The sequence below is a fragment of the Mustela nivalis genome, assembly GCF_964662115.1.
Source record: "Mustela nivalis genome assembly, chromosome: 14".
NCBI classification, from domain to species: domain Eukaryota; kingdom Metazoa; phylum Chordata; class Mammalia; order Carnivora; family Mustelidae; genus Mustela; species Mustela nivalis.
In genome coordinates, this window is record NC_139033.1 from 57,871,564 (window position 1) to 57,896,794 (window position 25,231).

General features: G+C 34.6%; 1 protein-coding gene across 4 annotated transcripts in view; it reads left to right on the forward strand.

The window, feature by feature from the left end:
* The window catches only part of CCDC178 (coiled-coil domain containing 178), a 444,107-nt gene that overhangs the window by 379,440 nt on the left and 39,436 nt on the right, over nt 1–25,231 (forward strand). For all 4 annotated transcript variants that reach the window (XM_082699591.1, XM_082699594.1, XM_082699592.1 and 1 more), the window contains one exon: nt 23,943–24,077. In XM_082699591.1, the coding sequence (XP_082555717.1) occupies nt 23,943–24,077 (135 nt within the window). The remainder of the gene's footprint in view (nt 1–23,942; nt 24,078–25,231) is intronic.

The following is a 25,231-nucleotide window of genomic DNA, read 5'->3' on the forward strand; positions in this document are numbered from 1 at the left end:
GTCGCAGGCAGAGGGAGGATCAGGCTCATTTTGCTTGACTCTCTTTGTTTCTATATATGTGTGAAACATCTACGTCTCTCAGTCTTGAAGGAATGGCCTTGTGTAAATGATGCCCTTCTCATTTGATTTTTTCCTAGCTCTTGATTGTCTCTTTAACCTTTGTGATTGTCTAAACTACATGATTTATTCTTGAAATATTCCCACTTTAGAGGCTCTGTCAAGATCTGTCAGCGATCGAAGAGGAAGAATTTCATTTAGCACCTAGTGTCAGCTGATTGGAACTAGACCTTCAAGCAGCAGCTCTTAAAGTATTCAAATATATGCAGTCCTGTGGGGCTGCAGTGGTAAGCCCCACGGGCCTCTAGACTACAGGATCTGGAAGTATACTCTGGGCAACCCTTGCAAAACTTTGGGCTCTGGGTGAATGTATAAGCTCCTTTTTGTGAAGTCTCATCAAGCTGTAGCAAGGCCAAGGTGTGTGCTCAAGAATGGTGTCTCCCTGCTTATGTTCCTTAAGAGTGCCTCTTCGGCTTCTAGAGTTTGGGAAACCTGAGGCCTAACCCTCAGCTCCTGTGTAAGCTAAAAGGCCTTTTTCACAGAAAGAGTGGTGGTGTATTCAGTCTTCTCTCTATGCCCCGGGTGTTGTGGCCCACCAAAAACTCTTTCCAATTGTTACAGTCTCCTGGAGCTCTGGAATGAGGGTCCTCTTTGTCACCAGAGTGAGACAATCAAGAGCTATCTCTTTTGTGGATTGTGTATGTCTGTTCACTTTAGCAAGAGAGCAGGAAAGTGTTGGGGGCAGAGCATACTCGCCAGCTTCAGAAAGACAGTGAGAAAGTGCCTTGTCTATGTGCATGTGTTCACTTTAGGCTGGGTACCAAAGAATCTTACAAACACTCACACTTATGAGCCCCAGCCAAGGCATGACAGAGTGTTGCAAATGCCCATGGTCTCCTGCCTCAACAAATGCCATGACAGCACACCCCCACTCATCCCCACAAGGTGGTGGGAGAGTACCACATCTGATCTTGCTGCCTGTACTAGCAGGTTCTGTGGAGGCTGCAACAATAGCATCTGCCATTCCTCCATCTTTAGAGAGCATCTCAATTATCTCTCACCTCTCCAGTTGATGCCGCCAGTTCAGCAAATGAATGTCTCACATACAGTTTGGGTGCTTTTTAAACCACTGTTTTTTCAGTGGGTATCCAGTTAAGGTAGACTGCATGAAAGCCCTCCAAGAAGCAAGTCTGTTTGGGACCCCTGGATGTTAGCCCCATTGGTTTTCCAAGCCAGGTGTTCTAGGGGCTCATTTTGCCAGTGGATATCCTGGGGCCTAGGTGCCTGATGTGGGGCACCAACCTTTCACTCTTCCAGGTGAAGCGGTTATTTGATGAGATCCCTCACTATTGTGCATTGCTCTACAGGTGTGGGATTTTCTTCAAGAGCCTCTGCCTCTCCCACCTGTCTCAATGTGTTCCTTTTATCCTTTGTTATAGACAATCTATTTTTCAGATTTTTTCAGAGGGAAATAACCAATATGTAAGTGGTGATTTGGTGTGTCCATGGAAGGAAGTGAGCTCAGGATCTTCCTTTACTACCATCTTGAAACTCCTCCCCACAAGTTACTTATTAGTCTTGCTAAACACCCTTTTTCTAGCCTATAAAATAAGAACAGTACACATTTTATATAAAAAGATACAATTAATGTGCTCTTCACAGTGCCTAACACTTAACAAATGCTCACCAAATATTAATAACAATAAAAATATTATAAATATACTGCTATTATTTTTATTTTTATTTAAAACAGATAATTACCCATAATCTAGTAGCTATAAAAGATTGCTTCATTGTGTTATTAACTTTCCTTTTCCTAATCACTAATAAATTTTTATTTTCTTTGTGAAGAAATATCTGTTGTCCATTTTATCATTGAGCTTTATGACTTTTTTCTTTCTTATATTGGTGTTGCTCAAATATATTTATATATAGATATATTTTAGAAGCTAATATTTGGTTGGTTATGTATGCAGCAAATATCTTCTCCCAATTTTGGCTTATCTTTTCACTTTTATGCTGCTTTATGACGAATAAAGTTCTGATAAAGTAAAATTTAAAAATCTTTTCCTTTATGTATATAACTTATATACATAAATTATGTATATAAATCTTTTCCTTTATGTATATGTACATTTTCTTATGCTTCTCATTAATTTGCCTTTCACATTTAAGTTTTTAATACATATAAAATTTATTTTTACATTTAGTATGAAGATTGGATCATTTTTTACATTCGAAATTAACTAAAAATTAGTAGCTTGTCCATTCCTCATTGACCAAACCTTTTATGATTCCAGGGTCAATATATATGTGGATTAATGGCTCTCTGTTATGTTCTATTGATTAATATGTCCATTCCTATGTCAAAACATACTGATTTAATTGCTATCTTTGTATCAGATCTTGATATATTACAGCTCAAGTATCTCTAATTTGATCTTGTAGAATGTCTTGGCTATTTTTGTTATTTGCTCTGAAAAATTAATTTTTTGATCAACTTCTTTTTTAAGTTTGCCAAAATGCCCTGTTGATGATAATGGCCTTATAGCTATAGGTTAATTTGCCAGAATTGGCAATACTATGCATTGTTACGTTGTAATTTATAAAAGTTCAAAGTTTTAGTGTTTTATGCTTAAGAAGATGGTATGGTTGATAATTTGGGGCATGTATGTCTATGTGTGTATTTGTATATGTATTATATGTTATATACTATTTGTATATATATATTCTATTTGTATATGTAGTATATGTTATATAAATGTGTAATTATAAATTTTATTATATTATACATGCATGTATATTATATGTACATGTATTTGCTAGAGATCAGGATTGTTAAGCCTTTAATCATCATTATTTTAACATGTGATTTGCCACAACAGGAGGCTATGTTGAAATCTCTTATGTGTTGACACATTTGTTGATTTCTATTCTTAGGACATGTAAGTTCAATATAAATATTTTTAAATATTGTGTCTAGTTAATTTAAAAGCTATTTTTAAATGTACATATATTAGTAATCTCTACATCAAATAATGCTATTGGTCTTAAAGTCTCTCCTGCCTAATATACCAAATATTTCATTGGCCTAATATTTGCCTAATATATTATTTTTGATTATTTACTTCAAACTTTTATGTCCTTAGATATTAGTGTGTGTCTTATAGTTATATGTAGTCACAGTTTTTAAAGTCTAATCTTTTATGTTATGTAATGAAAGTAATCCATAGATGGCTATTGTAATCACTTAAATTTATCTGTACTTCTTTCTACTATCCTTTTGTTTTGTAATTGTCCTGCTTTCCTGTTGCTTCCTTTTTTTAAAACTTGACTTTTTAATTGACTGCGGAATCTTTGCTTTTATTTTTCTTTTCATTCTTTCTTTACTTTGAAGGCCAAACACTAACTCTAACATGTTACTTGAAATATATTTTTATTATTACACCTTAAATTTTCCTATATACATTTATCTTAATAAAATATGCATCATATTTTTAGTATAGTGAATATTTTGGGTACCATAAAATACGATGAATTAGAACATTATAATTCATAATACTGATCTCTGGACATACATGTTATTGTTAGAAATATTTTAGTTTCTTTAATTCTCAGTTTGGTATTATTTTATTAGCATTGTTTATTTTATTTTTACTTTATATTTACAATATTTGTTTTATTTTATCTATATATTTACCTTTTTTGTTATTGTTCATCATTTTTACTTGCAACTTAGATCTTCTCTCTGGGATCATTTTCCTTCTCCCTGAATTGCATCTTTTCTAGCAGGAGTATAGGACACAACCTCAGTTTTAGTGTATCTAAAATGTCTTTTCATTGCAGTTGTTCTGTTTTCCTGGACCTAAATATATATGCTGCCATGTACCTTCACCCAGAAATTTGGTGTTGTCATTTCATTATCATACAGCATATAATTCCTTCTTTTATATCCTTAAATGTTTTGTACATAGTATTTCATTTTCTATATGTAATATCTGAAGATTTTGAAGGCTATACAAAATTGAAGTTTTTGTTTGTTTCTCTCAATCTCATTGTTTCCACTGCATATATGTAATGAACATTAATTGTGAGCTCATAGATCTTCAATCCTGTAAAAACCTGTGTCCCAGTATAAGACTGTGCCCCTCAAGAATTTCACTGTTTTCTCCTGCTAGCCAAGAAGAAAACAAGACTTGGGAGTGTTGAGCTTAATTTTAGGCTTAGTCAGAAAGCCTAAGTACAGATATCATCCACTCAACCTGAATAACTTGATGAATACTCACTGCTCAGGTTTCACTTATGGTTTCCCCTGCCCCTTTTTGGGGATTTTCTTTTACATGCTTTAAACCCAATGCAAGGGGCACCTGGGTGGCTCAGTGGTTTGGGCTGCTGCCTTTGGCTCGGGTCATGATCTCAGGGTCCTGGGATCGAGCCCCGCATCGGGCTCCTTGCTCCGCAGGAAGCCTGCTTCCTTCTCTCTCTCTCTCTGCCTGCCTCTCTGCCTGCTTGTGATCTCCGTCTTTCAAATAAATAAATAAAATATTTTTAAAAAAATTAAAAAAAAAACCCAATGCAATACAAATACTTGTATGAAGAATGTAGTTGTTTTCAAATTAAAGCATCCTTCAAAATGTCTAGTGAACTCATATTCTTTCTCATTTTTTAATATTTATTTTGTCTGTTCTCAAACTACATGGAATAAATTAATTAGGGCAAAAACTGTCAAGACAAAACCCTGCCTAAAATTTTTTTAGCTATAACTGTTGTTAAGGACAGTACCAAAGAGAAAATAACTTCCAATATTAAGAATGGGTAGCTTATATTGAATTTAAAATTCCTGGGACTTGGTTTCCCAGAGTCAATCATGCTAGTGGTCTCTTCCCACTAAGCCCCAAAATAATTCAGAACAGTGTATGACTCCTAGAAGTAAAGGTTAAATTTTTGTATCTGGGCATCTATGTTTTCTAAAAAAGTGTTAAGTTTTCTTTTAACCAGTATCTTCCTACCCACTAAGTCTTTACTTAAAGGGTTTAATCATTCACACATTATAATGGCACCTAGAAGGAAAATAAAACATGGATTTTTGTTTGTTTGTTTTGTACACATTGTCTCAAATGTATATATATTTTGTTGAATTTCAAAGGTAGTAAGAGGATTGAGCTCAAACAGATTTTTATTTTAGGAAAAGTAAAATAAGCAGAGATTGGAATCTGGTTAATATAAGGATATGTTATAGTGATTATTATTTTAGTATATAACTTGTTAGAAGTTAATTCCTATAAGCAGAAGAACTACTATTTTCAAGATTCAGGATAATTAATTTTGAGTACAGACATATCTCAGAGATACCATGGGTTCAGTTCCAGACAGCTGCAATAAAGTGAATATCCCAATAAAGCAGGTCCAATTAATTTTTTTGGCTTCCCAGTGCATATAAAAGTTATGTTTGCACTACTAGGTGTACAATAGCATTATGTCTAAAAAATTTTATATACCTTAGGTAAAAATACTTCATTGTGAATTAATCCTATCATCTGAAGTTTCAGCAAGTCATAATCTTTGCTGCTGGAGGGTCTTGCCTTGATGCAGATGGTTGCTGACTCATCAGAGTGGTAGTTCCTGACGGTTGAGGTGGCTGCAGCACTATTTATTTATTTATTAATTTATTTATGTTAGTCACCATACAATACATCATTAGTTTTTGATATAGTGTTCCAAGATGCATTGTTTACATTTAACACCCCATGCTCCATAAAATATGTGCCTTCCCTAATACCCACCACCAGGCTCACCCATCTTCCAAACCCCCTTTCCTCTGCTGTGGCACTTTTTAAAAATAAGGCAATACTAAAGTTTGCCACATTGATTGGCTCACTCTTTCACAAACCATTTTTCTGTAGTATGCAACGTTGTTTGATAGCATTTTACTAACAGTACACCTTCTTTCAAAATTGGAGTCAACTTTCTCAAACTCTGCCACTGCCTGTTCAAGTCAGATTTTTAATATTCTAGATCCTTTGTTGTCATTTTAACAATCTTCACAGTATTTTATTAATTATTTTTATTAATATCTAATGTATTATTTGTTCTAGGGATACAGGTTTATGAATCATCAGGTTTACACACTTCTCAGCCAGCACTCACCATATCACATACCTTCCCCAATGTCCATAACCCAACCACTGTCTCCATACCCCCCTCACCCTGGCAACCCTCAGTTTGTTTTGTGAGATTAAGAGTCTCTTATGGTTTGTCTCCCTCCAGATCCCATCTTGTTTCATTTTTCCCTTCCCTACCCCCCTCACTCTGCCTCTCAAATTCCACATATCAGGGAGATCATATGATAATTGTCTTTCTCTAACTGACTTATTTCCCTCCACATAAAACCCTCTAGTTCTATCCACATCATTGTAAATTGCAAGATTTCATTTCTTTTGATGTCTGCATAGTATTCTATTGTATATACATACCACATCTTGTTGATGGACATCTAGTTTCTTTCCATAGTTTGGCTACTGTGGACATTGCTGCTATAAACATTCAGGTGCACCTGCCCCTTCAGATCACTACATTTGTACCTTTAGGGTGAATACCCAGTAGTGTAATTGCTGGGGCATAGGGTAGCTCTATTTTCAACTTTTTGAGGAACCTCCATGCTGTTTTCTAGAGTAGTTGCACCAGTTTGCGTTCCCACCAAAGGTTCCCCTTTCTCTGCATGCTTGCCAGCATCTGTCATTTTCTAACTTGTTAATTTTAGCCATTCTGACTCGTGTGAGGTTGTATCTCATTGTACTTTTGATTTGTATTTCCCTGATGCTGAGTGATGTTGAGCACTTTTTCATGTATCTGTTGGCCATCTGGATGTCTTCTTAGCAGAAATGTCTGTTCATGTCCTCTGCCCATTTCTTGATTGGATTATTTATATTTGGGGTGTTGAGTTTGATAAGTTCTTTATAGATTTGGGATAGCCCTTTATCTGATATGTCATTTGGGAATATCTTCTCCCATTTTGTCAGTTGTTTTTTGGTTTTGTTGACTGTTTCCTTTGCTGTGCAAAAGTTTTTGATCTTGATGAAGTCCCAATAGTTCATTGTTGCCCTTGCTTCCCTTGCTTTTGGCGATATGTTCTTCTCAAGGATTTGGATGGGTTCCTGTCTCATATTTAGGTGTTTCATCCATTTTGAGTCTATTTTTGTGTGTGGTGTAAGGAAATGGTCCAGTTTCATTCTTCTGCATGTGGCTGTTCAATTTTCCCAACGCCATTTGTTGAAGAGACTGTCTGTTTTCTGTTGGATGTTCTTTCCTGCTTAGTTGAAGATTAGTTGACCATAGAGTTGAGGGTCTATTTCTGGATCCTTAGATCCAGAGATCTAATGATCCATAGATCATTTCCATTGATCTATGTGTTTTTATGCCAGTATCATACTGTCTTGATGATGGCAGCTTTGTAATAGAGCTTGAAGTTTGGAATTGTGATGCCACCAACTTCAGCTTTCTTTTTCAACATTCCTCTGACTATTCGGAGTCTTTTCTGGTTCCATATAAATTTTAGGATTATTTGTTCTGTTTCTTTGAAAAAAATTGATGGTATTTTGATAGGGATTGCATTAAACATGTAGATTGCTTTAGGTAGCATAGACATTTTCACAGTATTTGTTCTTCCAATCCATGAGCATGGAACATTTTTCCATTTCTTTGTGTCTTCCTCAGTCTCTTTCATGAGTACTTTATAGTTTTCTGAGTACATATTCTTTGCCTCTTTGGTTAGGTTTATTCCTAGGTATCTTATGGTTTTGGATGAATTGTAAATGGGGTCGACTCCTTAATTTCTCTTTCTTCTCCCTTGTTGTTGGTGCATTGACTTTATATCCTGACACTTTACTGAATTTATGTACAAGTTCTAGCAGATTTGGAGTGGAGTCTTTTGGATTTTCCATATAAAGTATTATATCATCTGCAAAGAGTGATTGATTTCTTCTTTGCTGATTTGGATGCATTTAATTTCTTTGTGTTGTCTGATTGCTGAGGCTAGAACTTTTAGTACTATGTTGAATAGGAGTAGTAATAAGGAACATCCCTGCTGTGTTCCTGACCTTAGCAGAAAAGCTCTCAGTTTTTCTAGATTGAAGATGATATTCACTGTGAGTTTTTCATAGATGGCTTTGATGATATTGAGGTATGAACCCTCTATCCCTACATTTTAAAGACTTTTGATCAAGAAAGGATGCTGTACTTTGTCAAATGCTTTTTCAGCATCTATTGAGCATATCATATGGTTCTTGTTATTTCTTTCATTAAAGTATTGTATCACATCGATTCATTTGTGGATGTTGAACCAACCTTGCATCACAGGAATAAATCCCCCTTGGTCATGGTGAATAAACCTTTTAATGTACTGTTGGAATCTATTGGCTAGTATTTTGATGAGAATTATCACATCCATGTTCATTAAGGATATTGGTCTATAATTCTCCTTTTTGGCAGGATCTTTGTCTGGTTTGGGGATCAAGGTAATGCTGGCCTCATAAAAGGAGTTTGGAAGTTTTCCTTCCATTTCTATTTTTTGGAACAGTTTCAGGAGAATAGATATTAATTCTTCTGTAAATATTTGGTAGAATTCCCCTGAGAAGCCCTCTGGCCCTGGGCTTTTGTTTGTTTGGAGATTTTTGATGACTGCTTCAATCTCCTTACTGGTTATTGGTGTGTTCAGGTTTCCTATTTCTCCTTGGTTCAGTTTTTGTAGTTTATAAGTCTCTAGGAAGGCATCCATTTCTTCTAGATTGTCAAATTTGCTGGCATATAGTTGCTCATGATATGTTCTTATAATTGTTTGTATTTCTTTGGTGTTGGTTGTGATCTTTCCTCTTTCATTCATGATTTTATTTTCTTTGGGTCCTTTCTCTTTTCTTTTTGATAAGTTTGGCTAGGGGTTTATCAATCTCTTATTAATTCATTCGAAGAATCAGCTCTTAGTTTCATTGATCTGTTCTACTGTTCTTTTGGTTTCTCTTTCATTGATTTCTGCTCTGATCTTTATGATTTCTTCTCTCCTGCTGGGTTTAGGTTTGCTTTGCTGTTCTTTCTCCAGCTCCTTTAGGTGTAGGGTGCACTTGAGACCTTTCTTGTTTCTTGAGAAAGTCTTGTATGGCTGTATACTTTCCTTTCAGGACTGCCTTTGCTGTGTCCCATAGATATTGAACAGTTGTCTTTTCAGTTTCATTTGTTTCCATGAACTTTTTCAATTCTTCTTTAATTTCCTGTTGACCCATTCATTCTTTAGTAGGATGCTTTTTAGCCTCAATGTATTTGGGTTCTTTCCAACTTTCCTCTTGTGATTAAGTTCTAGCTTCAGAGCATTGTGGTCTGAATATATGCAGGGAATAATCCCAATCCTTTGGTACTGGTTGAGGCCTGATTTGTGACCCAGGATGTGATCTGTTCTGGAGAATGTTCCATGTGACCTAGAGAAGAATGTGCATTCTGTTCCTTTGGGATGGAATGTTCTGAATATATCTGTGATATCCATCTGGTCTAGTGTATCATTTAAGGCCTTTATTCCCTTGTTGATCTTTTGCTTGGATGATCTGTCCATTTCAGTGAGGGGGGTGTTAAAGTCCCTTACTATTATTGTATTATTGTCAATGTGTTTCTTTGATTTTGTTATTAATTGGATTATGTAGTTGTCTTGCTCCCATGTTAGGGGCATAGGTATTTAAAATTGTTAGATCTTCTTGTTGGACAGACCCTTTAAGTATGATATAGTGTCCTTCCTCATTTCTTATTATTGTCTTTGGCTAAAATCTAATTTATTTGATATAAGTATTGCCACTCCAAGCTTTCTTTTGATGTCCGCTAACATGGTAAATTGTTTTCCGCCCCCTCACTTTAAATCTGGAGGTGTCTTTGGGCCTTAAATGGGTTTCTTGTAGACAGTATTTTGATGGGTTTTGGTTTTTTATCCATTCTGATACCCTGTGTCTTTTCGTTGGGGGCATTAGCCCATTTACATTCAAGGTAATTATTGAAAAATATTAATTTAGTGCCATTGTATTGCCTGTAAGGTGACTGTTACTGTATATTGTCTCTGTTCCTTCTAGTCTACTACTTTGAGGCTCTCTCTTTGCTTAGAGGACCCCTTTCAATATTTCCTGTAGGCCTGGTTTGGTGTTTGCAAATTCTTTTAATCTTTGTTTGTCCTGGAAGCTTTTTATCTCTCCTTCTATTTTCAGTCATAGTCTAGCTGGATATAGTATTCTTGGCTGCATATTCTGAATTTGGTACTCTGAATATATCATGCCAGTTCTGCCAGGTCTCTGTGGATAAGTCTGCTGCCGATCTAATATTTCTGCCATTGTACATTACAGACTTCTTGTCCTGAGCTGCTTTCAGGATTTTCTCTTGCCACTAAGACTTGTAAGTTTTACTATTAGATGATGGGATGTGGACCTATTTTTATTGATTTGGGGGAGTTCTTTGTGCCTCCTAGATTTTGATGCTTGTTCTCTTTGCCATATTAAAGAAATTCCCTACTGTAATTCACTCCAATATACCTTCTGCCCCTCTCTCTCTTCTTCTTCTGGGATCCCAATTATTCGAATATTATTTCATCTTATGTTATCACTTTTCTTTCAAATTCTCTCCTCATGATCCAGTAGTTGTTTGTCTCTCTTTTGCTCATCTTCTTTATTCTCCATCATTTGGTATTCTATATCACTAATTTTCTCTTCTGCCTCATTTATCCTAGCAGTAAGAGCCTCCATTTTTTATCGCACCTCATTAATAGCTTTTTTTTATTACAACTTGGTTAAATTTTAGTTCTTTCATTTCTCCTGAAAGAGATTTTATTTCTCCAGAAATTCTGCAGTATTATTTTATTTCTCCAGAAATTTCTGCAATATCTTCCATGCTTTTTTCAACCCTAGCTAGCACCTTGAGAATCATCGTTTTGAACTCTAGTTCTGACATATTACCTAGGTCCATATTGATTAGGTCTCTAGCCATCAACATTGCCTTTTATTCTTTTTTTTTTTTTAAGATTTTATTTATTTGACAGAGACCACAAGTAGGTAGAGAGGCAGACAGAGAAAGGGGGGAAACAGGCTCCCAGCTGAGCAGAGAGCCTGACGTGGGGCATGGTGCCAGGACCTTGAGATCATGACCTGAGTGGAAGGCAGAGGCCTTAACCCACTGAGCAACCAGGCGCCCTTGTTCTTTTTTTTTTTTAGGTGAGTTTTCCCACCTTGTCCTATCATTCAGTTAAGTATATACGAACAAGAGAATTAAATACTAAAAGGATGGCAAAGACCCCAGAAAAATGCACTCTAATGAAATCAGAAGAGATCCAAAACTGGGGAGAGAAGAAAGGGGAGAAAAAGAAATAAAAAATAAAAAAAACAAAAAATAAAACAGATACACACACACACACACACACTAGACCAGTGAATAGAACAGAGCCACCCACTTGATTTGGGGTATATTTTGCTCTCTTAGAAGTAACTACCTCCCAAAATTTTAAAGAAAGAAAAACATATATATATATATATATATATATATATATATATATATATATATACAGAAATCAGGGTAAACACAATGAAGAGATGGAATATAACTCTAAAGATGAAAATTAAAAAGAATTCTAAAAAAGGAATTGGTAAGATAAGTTGGTTACAAAAAAAAAAAAAAGAGGAGGGAATCTGCTTAAGCTGGAGACTAGAACAAAACCATGTGCTCGATTAGGGTATATTTTAATCTATTAGAAGAAATTGTATCCCAAATTTTTTTAGAAAAAAAAATTCTATGTGTACAAAATATAAGGTTAAATACAATGAAGGGATAAAATATGACTATAAGAATGAAGGTTTAAAAAATTGTTTTGTTTTGTTTTTTAGAAAGGTATAATTAAGATAAACTAGTTTAAAAAACGTTAAAAGAGGAAAGAGGAATTGTTTAAAAATAGAATAAGAAAAAAAATTTTAAGGGGCACCTGCCTGGCTCAATGGGTTAGGGCCTCTGCCTCGGCTCAGATCGTGATCCCAGGGAACTGGGATCGAGCCCTGCATCAGGCTCTCTGCTCAGCAGGGAGCCTGCTTCCTCCTCTCTCTGCCTGCCTCTCTGCCTACTTGTAATCTCTGTCTGTCAAATAGATAAGTTAAATCTTTTAAAAAACAAATTTAACTTTGCAGGACTAAAGTATAATGGGGAAAAAGCCATGAATTCTATACATTGCTTTCCCCTGGCTCTGGAATTCTGCTGTTCTCCTTGATCAGTGAGCTTGGTCTTGGCTGAATGTTCTTGCTGATCTTCTGAGCGAGATGCCTGTTGCAATGATTCTCAAATGTCTTTGCCCAAGGTGGAATTGCACCACCCTTGCCAGGGACCAGGCTAAGTAATCTGCTCAGGTTTCCTCTCAGAGCTTTTGTTCCCTGAACACTTTCTGTACCACTTTGGAGGACGGGAATGAAAATGGCAGCTTCCCACTCTCTGGCCCAGAGGAGCCAAGAACTCGGGGCCCAGTCCTCAGCATGCCCTCAGAGATAAGCAGTCAGTCACTCCTGTCTCCCTGGTCTCTGGCCGCACTCCAAGGTCACCCAACCTGTGACTGAGAGTTTCTATCTGTGGCACACAGTCCCATTTGGAGTCTCCAAACCCAGCAGATTCTTTCCCTGCTCGTCCTGGGGGAGGAAGGGGAGCCTCCCCGGATGTGCCGCTTGTGTGGTCCCTGCTTGAAGAGCAGTGGCCCAACTCTGCCTTGGATCACTGTTTAAAGTAACCCCAATCTAAAAGCTCACTCTTCAGCTCTGTCTCTGTAGTCGGCTTCCCAGCTCTGATACCTGACAGCGCTGCCACATTCAGACACTCCTGATCTTTCTGTGACCCTATGGGACCTGAGACCACACTGTCCCTGCGAGGACTCCACCCCCCCTTAGCCTCTGAGTGATGTCCCTCAGTGGAGCAGAATTCTGAAAGTTCTGATTGTGCTCCGCTGCTCCACCACTTGCTGGGATCCGGCCCCTCCTTCATGGTCTATCTTCCCGTCACTTCAGATTCACTTCTCTGCACATCCTACTTGCAAGTAGTTTAAAATAAGTTCAGAAACATTTATGTTTACTTGTGTGTAATAGAAGTCAAGATACTGGGGATATTTATAATGGACCTGATGTCTTTAAAGTAGAAAAATACTATATTTCTTCCTGTGAATTCTAAATAAACCAGGGAGCTCTATAATTAATCATTTTTGATATAATGTTTTTATTGTGAATTAGTTTCAGGTAAATGTGATTTTTAAAGTATTACTTTAATTCATTTACATCAGAATAAGTGGGTGGGTTGCACAAGATTATAAAGATATATTGTGGACACTCATCAAAGAAAAATGTCCAACCGCCACTCGAAAACCAGTTTATAGCATTCGTTTGACCACATTTTAAAATCAAGGGATTTCATGACTGTTGGAAAAATGACAGCAGGCAAGGAAGTGGGTACCTAAAGAATATGTTCATCTCTAAAGCACAGTGACAGCATAACCTTTGTTTTTAGTCTTTATGTAATTCCATTTGCAACTTTTTAAAAACAGCTAATTTTTCATTTTAGCAATGTTAGTTTTTTCTTATGAAAATAATTTCTACTACAGAATTTTGAAAATTGTTTTATTCTTGATTTAACATCTTTTTTAAACCACAGAGAACAATAATTTTAGAATTAAGAATAGTTTTGAGGATGCCTGGGTGTCTCAGTGGGTTAAGCCTCTGCCTTTGGCTCAGGTCATGGTCTCAGGGTCCTGGGATCGAGCCCCCTCTGCTCAGCAGGGAACCTGCTTCCCCCTCCCTCTCTGCCTGCCTCTCTGCCTAATTGTGATCTCTGTCTGTCAAATAAATAAATAAAATCTTAAAAAAAGAATAGTTTTGAGCTCTTCATAGCATTTGTCTGTGAAGTTTAGTCATTTATTTTTTTAAATTCAGTCATTTAAATAAGAAAATTAAATTGTCTTTATGATTTTTAAATGAAAAATTCGATAGAATATTTCACCAGATATTTGTGAAACTATGAAGTCTGTGAGTTTTGCACCATATTACTATTAACATAAAAATTAGATTAGTTGTTAGGTGCTATGTCATAGTATGTGTTATAATTATAATATACATGAAAGAAATACATGTGCATATTCATATAAAGGGATAGATGTGATCTTTAACTATGAACTATTAACTACAAGACCTAATAGTATTCATTATAGTTCAAGTTGCTTTCTTTCATGCCATTGGCATTTTTATATTTTATCTGAGGTCCAAATGCAGAATCTTGAAATGTATTATTGTTTATATCATTAGAATAAAAGAGTAGTTCTTTATTAATTTTTAAAGGCCAGCTCTAGTTTTGGGAATGCATGTGAGTCTTTTTTTTTTTTTTTCAAATATACCTAAGCAGTTGACAAAAGATATTTCCAGAAATGAGCTATGTGATCTTTAACACCAGGCTGTGGAACAGATTTGATAATAAATATCTCATTACTTTTGAGATTTGTATATTGTACATGTGTAGCTTGGTAACTGAGTTCTATAAAAAGATCAGAATTAACTGGATTTTGTATATCTGTCATTTCTGCTGTGCCAAAAATCTGTGGAGTAGTTTGTAATTGCCATTGTTTGGGTTATTATGACAAACAGAGCTGATAAGGCTTATGCCATTTGCCTTGTGAGCTGCATTCATTTCACATCACTCTGTTGAATTAAAATTGCGTGCACATATCTTTGCTTATCAGTTTTATTTATCTGTCAGAGAGAAAGAAAGCATGTTTCCACCATATAAAACCTTATAACAAGCAGGTCAGAAATTATAATCATTATTCTAATATTCTAGTGCAAATGAATGACTGTATGTGTATTTCTGTTATCTATCATTTAAAATCTATTCCTATAGGAAAATATTGTTACTTTTTCCAAGTGCCCTTTTTCATATTTTGTCAAAGCTTATCATTTTAATTGGATTACCCAAGGTACAAGTGCAGATCTGCAGAATATAGCGTGTTTTTTCTCTCCTTTGTCAAATATGTATAATTTTTCCTTAGAGATGCTCCCTACAGTCTTACTATTTGCTTGGCAATGTTTCTAGATAGAAAATACAAGGTGATTGTGTGAAATGCTTTCATTTTCTCCCATGGTAGAAGTTCTTCATGGTATTTCTATTCTTAGGCTCACCTATGAAATTCCCAAGCTCACCAGTGGCCACCTCAGATGAACTTTCAAAGTTTCAGATATCTGTGATAAGTTAAATACACAGGTACTTCCTTCACAAATTCTGTAACCTCTGACAATTGTCACACTTTGTCTTCACTACATGCCCACTTCAGTTTTCACTCCAGTGTACTGGGGAGTGATCTGGACTTCAAGAATTTGGAATGCTCCCCATCCTTGGTGTTTGTCCTACATATTACTTATTTTTAATGTTTTAAAAATTTTTATTAACATATAATGTATTATTAGCCCCAGGGGTACAGGTCTGTGAATCGCCAGGTTTACATACTTCATAGCACTCACCATAGCACATACATGTCCTACATATTACTTTGATGAGAGTTGTTTATTGCTGTGATCCTATGAATTTCCTGTTTGAATGTTATATCCAGTAGATTTTTCATGTATGCAGGACAATTCTGTGTTCTTTTGAACTGTTATCCAGTTTTTTATAGAGATGTTTTTCCTCAAAAAAGTACAAATAAAGTACTGTTTTACAATCTGTCTCATACATTCAAATCTTCAGCAGTTGTTTTCATGTTCCAGTGATGGGAAAATCATTATTCATGTACGAAGAGCTTTGTCCATGAACTATCAGGCCTGCCAGTATTACCTTTGTGTTTTAAGGGACTTTTGTGTTTTCAGTATTAACTGGCCTTTGTTTTCTGGCAAAACAATTTATAGTTCATTCTCAGATAACTATACATATGGTATTTGTATTTTAATTAAAAAGACTGTTGTTATGTCTGATTCTTATAAGCAGAAATTCATTATAAGGACACTTTTCATTTCCTTGAAATGTTCCCTTTCTTTTTTTTCCAGGGCTCTTAAATTGCAAAAGCCACTTAAATTATGTGCTTTGGGGAGTTAATTTTTGGCACCATATGTCTCTAAAAATGATTTAATTTTATCTAAAGCGTGTTTGTAATGATATTTATATTCTGTAATACACAGAGACAATATAAGGAATTTTTTAAAAAGAAAAAAGTCTAGTCTACTATTGTTCAACACAGTAACATATCTAAAGTTGCAAAAATATCTATTTATTTTGATTAATGTATTTTTAATACCTGAGCTATGTTGTTGCCTTTTAACCCTTTGACTTAACCAAATGTCTTTACGAAATCAACTTGACTAACACAAAAATGTTACTGCTATTATTCTTATTAGGGACCTGATCTTATGAATTGAGAGTGTTAGAAAACTTAAGCTACAAAAAAGGACTAACTTTAGTCTAAGGACTAATTTAAAGGCTAATAAACAACTTTCTCCAAAGCTCTATTAATCATTTAACATATTTTTATGCTTTTTTAAATGGATGTGCCATCAATTCTCACCTAATTCTAGCAAATTCAAATTCTTGTGTAAGTAGACTACATAGATCTATCTTCAATTTAGTATGAAATAAGTTATAAAGTCACTAACCAACAACTGCTTTTATTATGTGAGCAGGATGAGGGGAAATACAAAAAAAATGTAGGCAATTTAAGAAGCAAAAAGTGGTAATTAATTTCTTGATTTAAACTTCTTTAATATTTTGGATAGCTCTTTTATTATAGGTAAGATCATGCTTAGTGGATACATAACAAAAGTCTTGGGGCACCTGGGTGGCTCAGTGGGTTAAGCCTCTGCCTTTAGCTCAGGTCATGATCTCAAGGTCATGGGATCGAGCTCTGTGTCGGGCTCTCTGCTCAGCGGGGAGTCTGCTTCCCCCTCTCTCTCTGCCTGCTGCTCTGCTTACTTGTGATCTTTCTCTCTCTCTCTACCAAATAAATAAATAAAATCTTTAGAAAAAAAGGTCTTGTACACAAGAAGCCTTTTTTTATATTTTAGCAGATGGTCAAATGTAGTAGGTTTTTTAAAGCTAGATTATAGTAAATTCTCTAAAACTAAATAAAAAAAAAAAAAAACTAAATAATCCTTGACCACAAAATATGGAGGATGCTTTGACAAAGCTAGGTTAAGCTTGCAGAGTTGTCTTTTTTAATGAAACAACTAAACATAGAGTAAGTTACAGAGTTATATATAAGGTACATGTAACTTTTATGATAAATTTCTATGTACCTTTATCAGCTTTGTAAATATCAACATTTGCATATTTGCATATTTGCTTGGTCTATGATTAGACCAATATGAATACACTCAAAAGACTCTGTCTGCCTATTCCCAATATTATTTCCCTCCTCTTTTCTGAGTTAGCCACTAGGTATTTATCAATTCTGCCCATATTTTTACTAATTGTAATTTTATCAATTATTAATTTTATTAATTTTAAATGTAAACTTAATTTTCATATTATATATAAATGTACTGTATGTATCACATGCAATATTAGTGGATTTATTTTAAACTCTAGGCTTTAGGATATCAACATACTATGTATTTTTTTTATTACTCAAGTGTAAACAGATTGTTCCCACATTTTCACCATTGCAAGCAATGCTGTAAGTGAACATTATTTCATGTTTCCTTAGGAACATACTAAAATTGTTATTCAAGAGCACTATCTCTGACTTCGAAATGTGTTAGATACCTGGAAATCTCATTAAGACACCAATTTTTGGGCTCAAGAGTTTCCGTTTCAGTAGATCAGAATAACTCTATTTCTAACAAGTTCCGTTGTGATAGTGATCCTACTGATCTGGAGGACTGCTGGTCTAGAATATGTAGGTTTAAGTATAATTGCTAGATCAAAGGGGAGCTACATCTCCAAATTTAATACATAACGTCTGATTGCTCCCCAGAGTCTTTGTGTCAAATTATATGTCAAATTCAAACAATGTATGAGAGTTCAGTTTTCCCACAGCTTACCAAGAATTGGTATGGACAGGTTTTTGTAATAATTGCCAATGAGTGTAAATCATCTTTATTTGTGCTCTACTATTAAGGTTAAAAATGTTTTCTTTTTTTTTAAGTGTTCAACAACTCCGTTGTGTATAACGCCCAGTGCTCATCACAACACATACCCTCCTTAATATCCATCACCGGCTCCCCATCTCTCCACCTCCCTCCCTCTGTAACCCTCAGTTTGTTCCCGGAATCCAGAGTCCTTCATGGTTTGTCTCCCTCTCTGATTTCTTCCCATTCAGTTTTTCCTCCATTCCCCTATGGTCCTCTGTGCTATTCCTTATATTCCACATATGAGTGAAACCATATGATAATTGTCTTTCTCTGCTTGACTTTATTTCACTTAGCATAATCTTCTCCAGTTGCATTCATGTGGATGCAAATGGTAGGTATTCATCCTTTCTGATGGCTGAGTAATATTCCATTGTATGTATGAACCACATCTTTTCAAATGTTTATAAATAAAATAGCTTTCTTTTTCTGTGAATTGTCTATGTGTATTATTTGCCCATTTTTTTCTGGTATATTGTTTGTATTTTTCCTTATTGATTTATAGGGGTTCTTTCTATGTTAAGGAAATTAATTCGTGCTGGCTATGTGTTTGTATCTTCTCTAAACCTCTGGTTAATTTTGTTACTCTGCTTAAATTTAAATTGTAAAAAATTCAGCATGATTACATTTGCCAGTTCTTTCCCCTAGAATGTATTATTTCAGTATTTTATTTAAAACAGCTTCCCCTTCTAAAGATTAGTTTTAAATATAGCTTTTCTCAATTCTGTTTACCTAGGTTTTATGTTAGTGTATATTCTAAGTTAAGGATCTAACTTTATTTTAGACACTTATAGAGAGAAAAACAGTTATGCCATCCTTTCTCCACTAATTTAAGTGCTGTGTCATACTTCAAACTTAAATATTTTATATGAATGTTTTGTTCATCTGTCTTTTCTGACCAAATGCTTATCCATTCCAATGTTGGCATTACTGTTAGTTCCTACATCTGTATATATTGTATGTCGGGTTTTTTTTTAGCTTGTTCTTCTATTTCACAATTGTCTTAGCTACTCTCAGTCCCTTATTCTTCCATATGAGCTTTAGATCAAGTTTTATGAAACCTGAGGAGATTGTAGACTACTTTGTGAAAAACTGACCTGCCCATAACATTCTTTTTACATATGTGGACAGGTTATACCTCTCCATTTATTTAGTTATTACTTTATATTTTTAATATTTTTTTAACTTTCTCTATATATTTCTCTACATATTCTTTACTGGATTGAAACCTAGATATCTTATATTTTGTATAGTGATTATTAATGGTATTTTAGAATCATGATTCAAAATTAGTTATAATTATTTTTTTAATTCTTTTTCAGTGCTCATGTTGTAGGCAAAAAAAAGTTCCTAAACTCTATCATTACCTCCTATTGTTGATTTGTAGAACCTCTTTAATTTTTTGTGTAGACATTCTTCCTCTTATACCTATCTTCTTTCATTTTCTTATTGTTTGGCAGTATCTGCAATAAAATTTGGAAAAGAGGTACTGATTCCTGATAGCCTTTCTGCATTTTTCCTAACTTTATGGGAATGTTTCTCAAGTATCTGTATTTACTAAAATATTTGTTCAAAGTTGTGGGTTTATACCTTTATCAGGTTAAAGAAATTTTCTTCTGTTCCTATTTCTAGTTTGCTAAGATAATTTTTTCATTGCTGATTGTTTTCATTCTGTGTTTATTCATATCGACTTCTCTTGGGGATGATTATTTTTTCTTTGATATATTGATGTATTACATGAAAATATTTGCTGATAATGAACCATTTTTTAAATTTCTGGAACTATTAAATTATAGTTCCTTTACGCTGTCTTCAATTAATGAGCTCCTAGATGGTACAAACTACATTCTATCAATCAATAAGTATTTATTAATCACTCTCTTATTACTAATAAATCATTCTCAGCTTCAGTCTTAAACCAAACAGTGAATTAGGAGATCACTTTTGCTTTACATTCAGCAAATATGGATAGTAAATTATTTCCTTGCTAGGCAAAGAGAGAAGAAAGAAAGAGTTTAAAATCTATCATTAAATATTGTGGCCAAAAAAAAAGTCCCCAATTTAGCAGCTTAAGCTAATAAACATTTATTTTCTCACAAAGTTTCTGAAAGACAAGAACTGGGAGCTGCATGGATGGGTGATTTGGCTCATAGTCTCCTACAAGGTTGCAATCAAGTTGGTCAGGGTGGCAGTCATCTGAAGAGACTGGAGAATCTGCTTTCAAGATCACTCACAGGGCTCTGTTGGCAAAATGAAGTTTCAATTCCTTACCATGTGGGTCTTTCACAGAGCTGCTTATATGACATGGGAGCTGGCTATTCCCAGATCAAAATACCTGAGAGAATTAGAGAGAGAGAAAACCCAAGACAGAAGCCTCGGAGTTTGTGTGTGAGTGTGTGTGTGTTTGTAAGTGCCTAGTATCTGCCCTGTTCTGTTCTTTACAAGACAGCAAGTCCAGCCTACACACAAAGGGAGGATTATCCAATAATTTGATGGTTTATTTTTAAATTTACATCTATGAACACTGTTTTTCTCTAACAGTAAATGACAAATGTACTTCAACTCTATATTACCCCATTCTTCACCATGTGTCCCCATTATCTCTTTTACACTAGGATAATAAGGCTTTATTTTTGTGTCTTCCATAAGGTAAATCACACAACTGTATACTCCAACCTAGCCACAGAAAATACCTGAAAATTGATACTTTGAAAGTTCGAATGCTTTGAAAGTTCTAATTTCAATGCTGAGAACATGAATGGTGTAAGATAATATTTCCGTGCTAATTTGATTATGGCTGGGCCTACAAAATTGAGGGCACTGAAGTTGAGGATCTTTTTTTCAGAATGACTCTTTTCCTGTTCCAATATGCTCCTTCTGAGTTTTCTAGGAGACTGTATCCATTCTCTTCCAAAATTCTTGTAATATGTACTGGAGACTAAGCAGCAACCCAGTTACTCCATCAGCGGCTCTAAATTTCATCCTTACTTCGTAAGTGCACAGCAAGTCCTTACAGTGCCTTTACATAACCCCATCCAGTGTGTTTGTATCCCTTAACTGTTCTTTTTTGTTTCTCTAACACCACTCCCTCATCTCACCTTATGTTCCCTAAAAACGGAAGGAGAGAGCGGGAATATAATCAATTCAGAAAGAAATTATTACATTTCAAAACACAATCCTTGAAGAGTTTCATTTCAGAATTACTAGGTTAATTGAAGTGGGTGATATCAAAAATTGTTCCAGTTCCTTTGACTTTCCAACCTAAATTCTATGACTTTTCCACAACTGAATCCTCTCTCTTCAGTTTCCCCTTCACATATTTCTGTGTCTCTTACATTCACTTGGCTTATCTTACTCTTCTCTCATTAACTTGCAAGTTCTTGAATGTCTTACTTGCTTCTTTGCTTTGCCACTAAAATTTTACCAGTTCACTTTATTGAGTTAATTTCAGTATTTATTGAGTATTACTGTCTACTAACATCTTAAACTTGGGCTTTTATCATAACCATTTTCTTAAAATAGTTGTCATCATGTTCAAATCAGCTATCATTTCTAACACCTTAAATATTTTTCCATATATATTTTTTATTGATCATCTCATTGTCTTTAATGTGGATATGTATGTGTATATATGTGACTTTTATTGGATGTTGATTCTCTCTACGAATTCCTTCTTTTTTTTTTTTTTTTTTTTTCTGTCCCAGTTCTTTTTTCAGGAGCCTATTAGCTTTAAATTCAAAAATTAAAAAAAAAAAAACACTTTTGAGATATTACTCTTTTTTAGTTGATACATAAGGAACTTCTTTGCTTAAGTAGCTTAACACATGTGTATGAACTAATCTAAGACCTTTGTAGCTACCTCAAGTTAGAATTCAGAAAACTGCACAAAATAGAATTACTGTATACAGCTGTTTCTCCTCATGTAAGATGTGGATATGGGTACCATTACTTCTCAGTTCACTTTGGTTAATGAGTTCCCACTTGTAAAACCTTTCACATGTTGAGAGCTCCTACTTTAGAAAAATTACCTTCAGTTTAAGGAATTCTAAAACTCATCTTCCTCTTATTTGCCCTTGTCATATTCGTAGATATCATAATAATGGTGTAATGCATAGACTAAAGTGTATTAACTTCTTAGTGAGTCTTTTAAGATATAGAATATGCTCCTGCAGTGGCTGTCATGGGGGAAATTATTTTAATACTATATTTGAATATTTACTTATTTTAATTTTATATTTCAGTATTATATTTAGACTATTAAATATCACAGAAAATGATTTAATAATGACAGACTGTCTCTTCAAAAAGTGAATTAATCTTGAATTCAATAGCCTAAATTATCTGAAATGTCCTTAATTCCAGGTAATGTATTAATGTATTTCAGCATTAGCAAGCTGAAAATCGAATAGTGTTCAAGGTTATTCTTTTTTCACAAGTTAACCAAGAATAGTGGTTTCATTATTCTATGGGCTTGCATAAATACCTCTATGTTGCTTATTTCAGTGGATCAAAATAATGATTATAAACAATTCACATAAAATACCAGGTGACTATTTTTAAAACTGTTGTTTTTAGGTAAGCTGTTTTATTGAAATATGCTTCCAGAAAGTTCATAAGTCATCCGTGCACAGTCTGCTGAGCTTTTGCATAGGATCCCTTACATGTAACCAGTACCCAGAGCAATAAATAAAACATTAAAAAATCATACTTCTTTAACACTTTTATTCTGTTGTGAAGGCATCTGATATGAAATTTTTGGTGTTTATTTTTCATTCTAGAAAATATACTAAGAGGAAGTCAGCATGAACAACTATCCATATTACCAATAAAAAGAGGTTTCAGTGACATTATATTTTAATATGGCTTTTGTCATTAATTTTTACGAAGTTTAATGTCTTCAATAATAACCTAATTATAATGATTCTTGATGGTGTGGCTATGTTAACTGTTGAGGGACACATGTTCATTGTCTGGGTGAAGCTTCTACCATGTTTGTTGTTGTTTGGTTTTATATTAAATATCCAAAATGTATAGAATGCCTCATAAGAGAAGTCTTTTTCTATGAAGATGCAATATTAAACGTCTCACCTCTAAACATTGTATCCACGGTACCTTAGTGCAGTGAGATGTTTCTATGTCACACAGTCAGAGGGAGGTAGATTAATAGGGAGTTCTTGCTGGAAATCTCTTCCCTGTTATTGTTCTCCCTCAGCAGTTGATGGCTAAGTTAATTCTCTTTAGTTTTGTCATGCTCTAAAGCACACATTACCAAGCAATGGTAAGCTTTATGAGAAAAAAAAGAAGCAATGGTGTCCATCAAACTCTCAAAGTTGCATTTTTAAACTTTGGCTTGACCTGATGTGCCATTCAAAAAAGCTTCAAAAGATTATTTTTTTTAAAGAAAGGTTCAATATGTCCCGAGGCTATCGGTTTTGAGTTAAACTGGGTGAAGTAGAAATATTTTACTCATCAGCTTTGCAGTCACAGAGTTTGCCTCAGCTAGAACAAAACTGCTGAGGCATTTAGAGAAAATTAACCCCCCATCCTGGCGGCCAGATGTGACTGGTTTCTGATGAATGCACATGAGTGGGCTGAAAAATCAAGAGACTGTGAAATTCCTGTCAGGTCCGTACAGTGCAGAATGGGCTATTGACTGCTTTCTATATTTCCCTCCATCATTCTTCTTGAACACTGCCATTAATTTCCTCTCCTACTCTGACTTGTGTTTTTCCCCCTCCCTCTTCCCTTCAGCTCTGTCAGCTGCAAAGAAGGATACACAAGGTGTGGCAGAAGCACTTCAAACTCGTGGTCCTCTACAGCCAGATGAGGCTGGCCAAGTTCCAGACAGACTCTCAAGAGAGTATTCAGAAAATATTAGCTGTGCAGGTAGGTGATTGCAGGGAAGTAGGAAAGATCATTCTGATCTAGATTGAAAAGCAAATGATGGGTAGTGTGATGAAGCATTAAAACCATATCCCATCAGAGTTTTATAAATTTTTAACCTCTTTAATAAACTGGAATTGCATGAAGGATGAATTCAGTCAGTTAGCATATATACCGTGCATACTTTGGGGGAAAAGGGAGATTGAACTTATTTTTCACAAACCTCAAAACAGATTTTTATAAACACATTTGGTATAAATATATATTTTCAAATCTTCAGGCTTTGCAGATGCTGTTCAGCTGTTTAAGAGATATTGTCAACAGTTGCCTTGTGTTGCTTTTGTGTGAAATCTACTTCAGTGAAAATGACACTTATGTTTATTTTATTTTACTGTTTTCTTTCCCCTTCCATTTTGAAGGAGGCTTGTCCTCCTAAGGAGATTTGGAGATAACTTTATTTAAAAATAAGCAAGTTGGGTTTAGAATATAATTGTGGTTCCATAAAAAAATAAATAAGTAAATAAAATGAGGAAGCCAAATGTATGTGAAATTTTATTGTTTGTCTCTGTAAAAACTTTTAGTGGATCAGTTGTCTTTAAGACTGATCTATTTTAGAAACCCATATTAACTATGTAAAGACTATTTAGGGAAACTTACATTTTTTAGATTAATATTTCGTTATTTGAAATGTTATACTATGCATAAAACATGATTTCCCAAAGGAAAACAACTACCATCTTGTTCTATTAAAAAGCAAAAAATACAAGTACCTGTTCTATAAAATAAAATGCACATGCTCTTTAAAACCATAATCTTCATTAACCTGTAGCATAAATAACGCATGCTGAACCTAAACAAACCAAATCTTTTTTTAAAATTTTAATTACATGCGCATTTCATTAAAAAGATGCATCATTTGCCTTAATCAAAGGATTTTGTAAAATACTTTCAAAGCTATTTCAAATTTCATTTTTACTGGTGGCTATTTTTGCTCTTTTCCTCTGAGGATGTATATATGTAATATATATATATATATATATATATATATATTTATATATCTTATACATCTATATCTCCCATAAGAAGTACATATATAAGGTATATGTACTTAATATAAGGATTCCACTGATAATAGATCATAACAAAATTTTTAAATA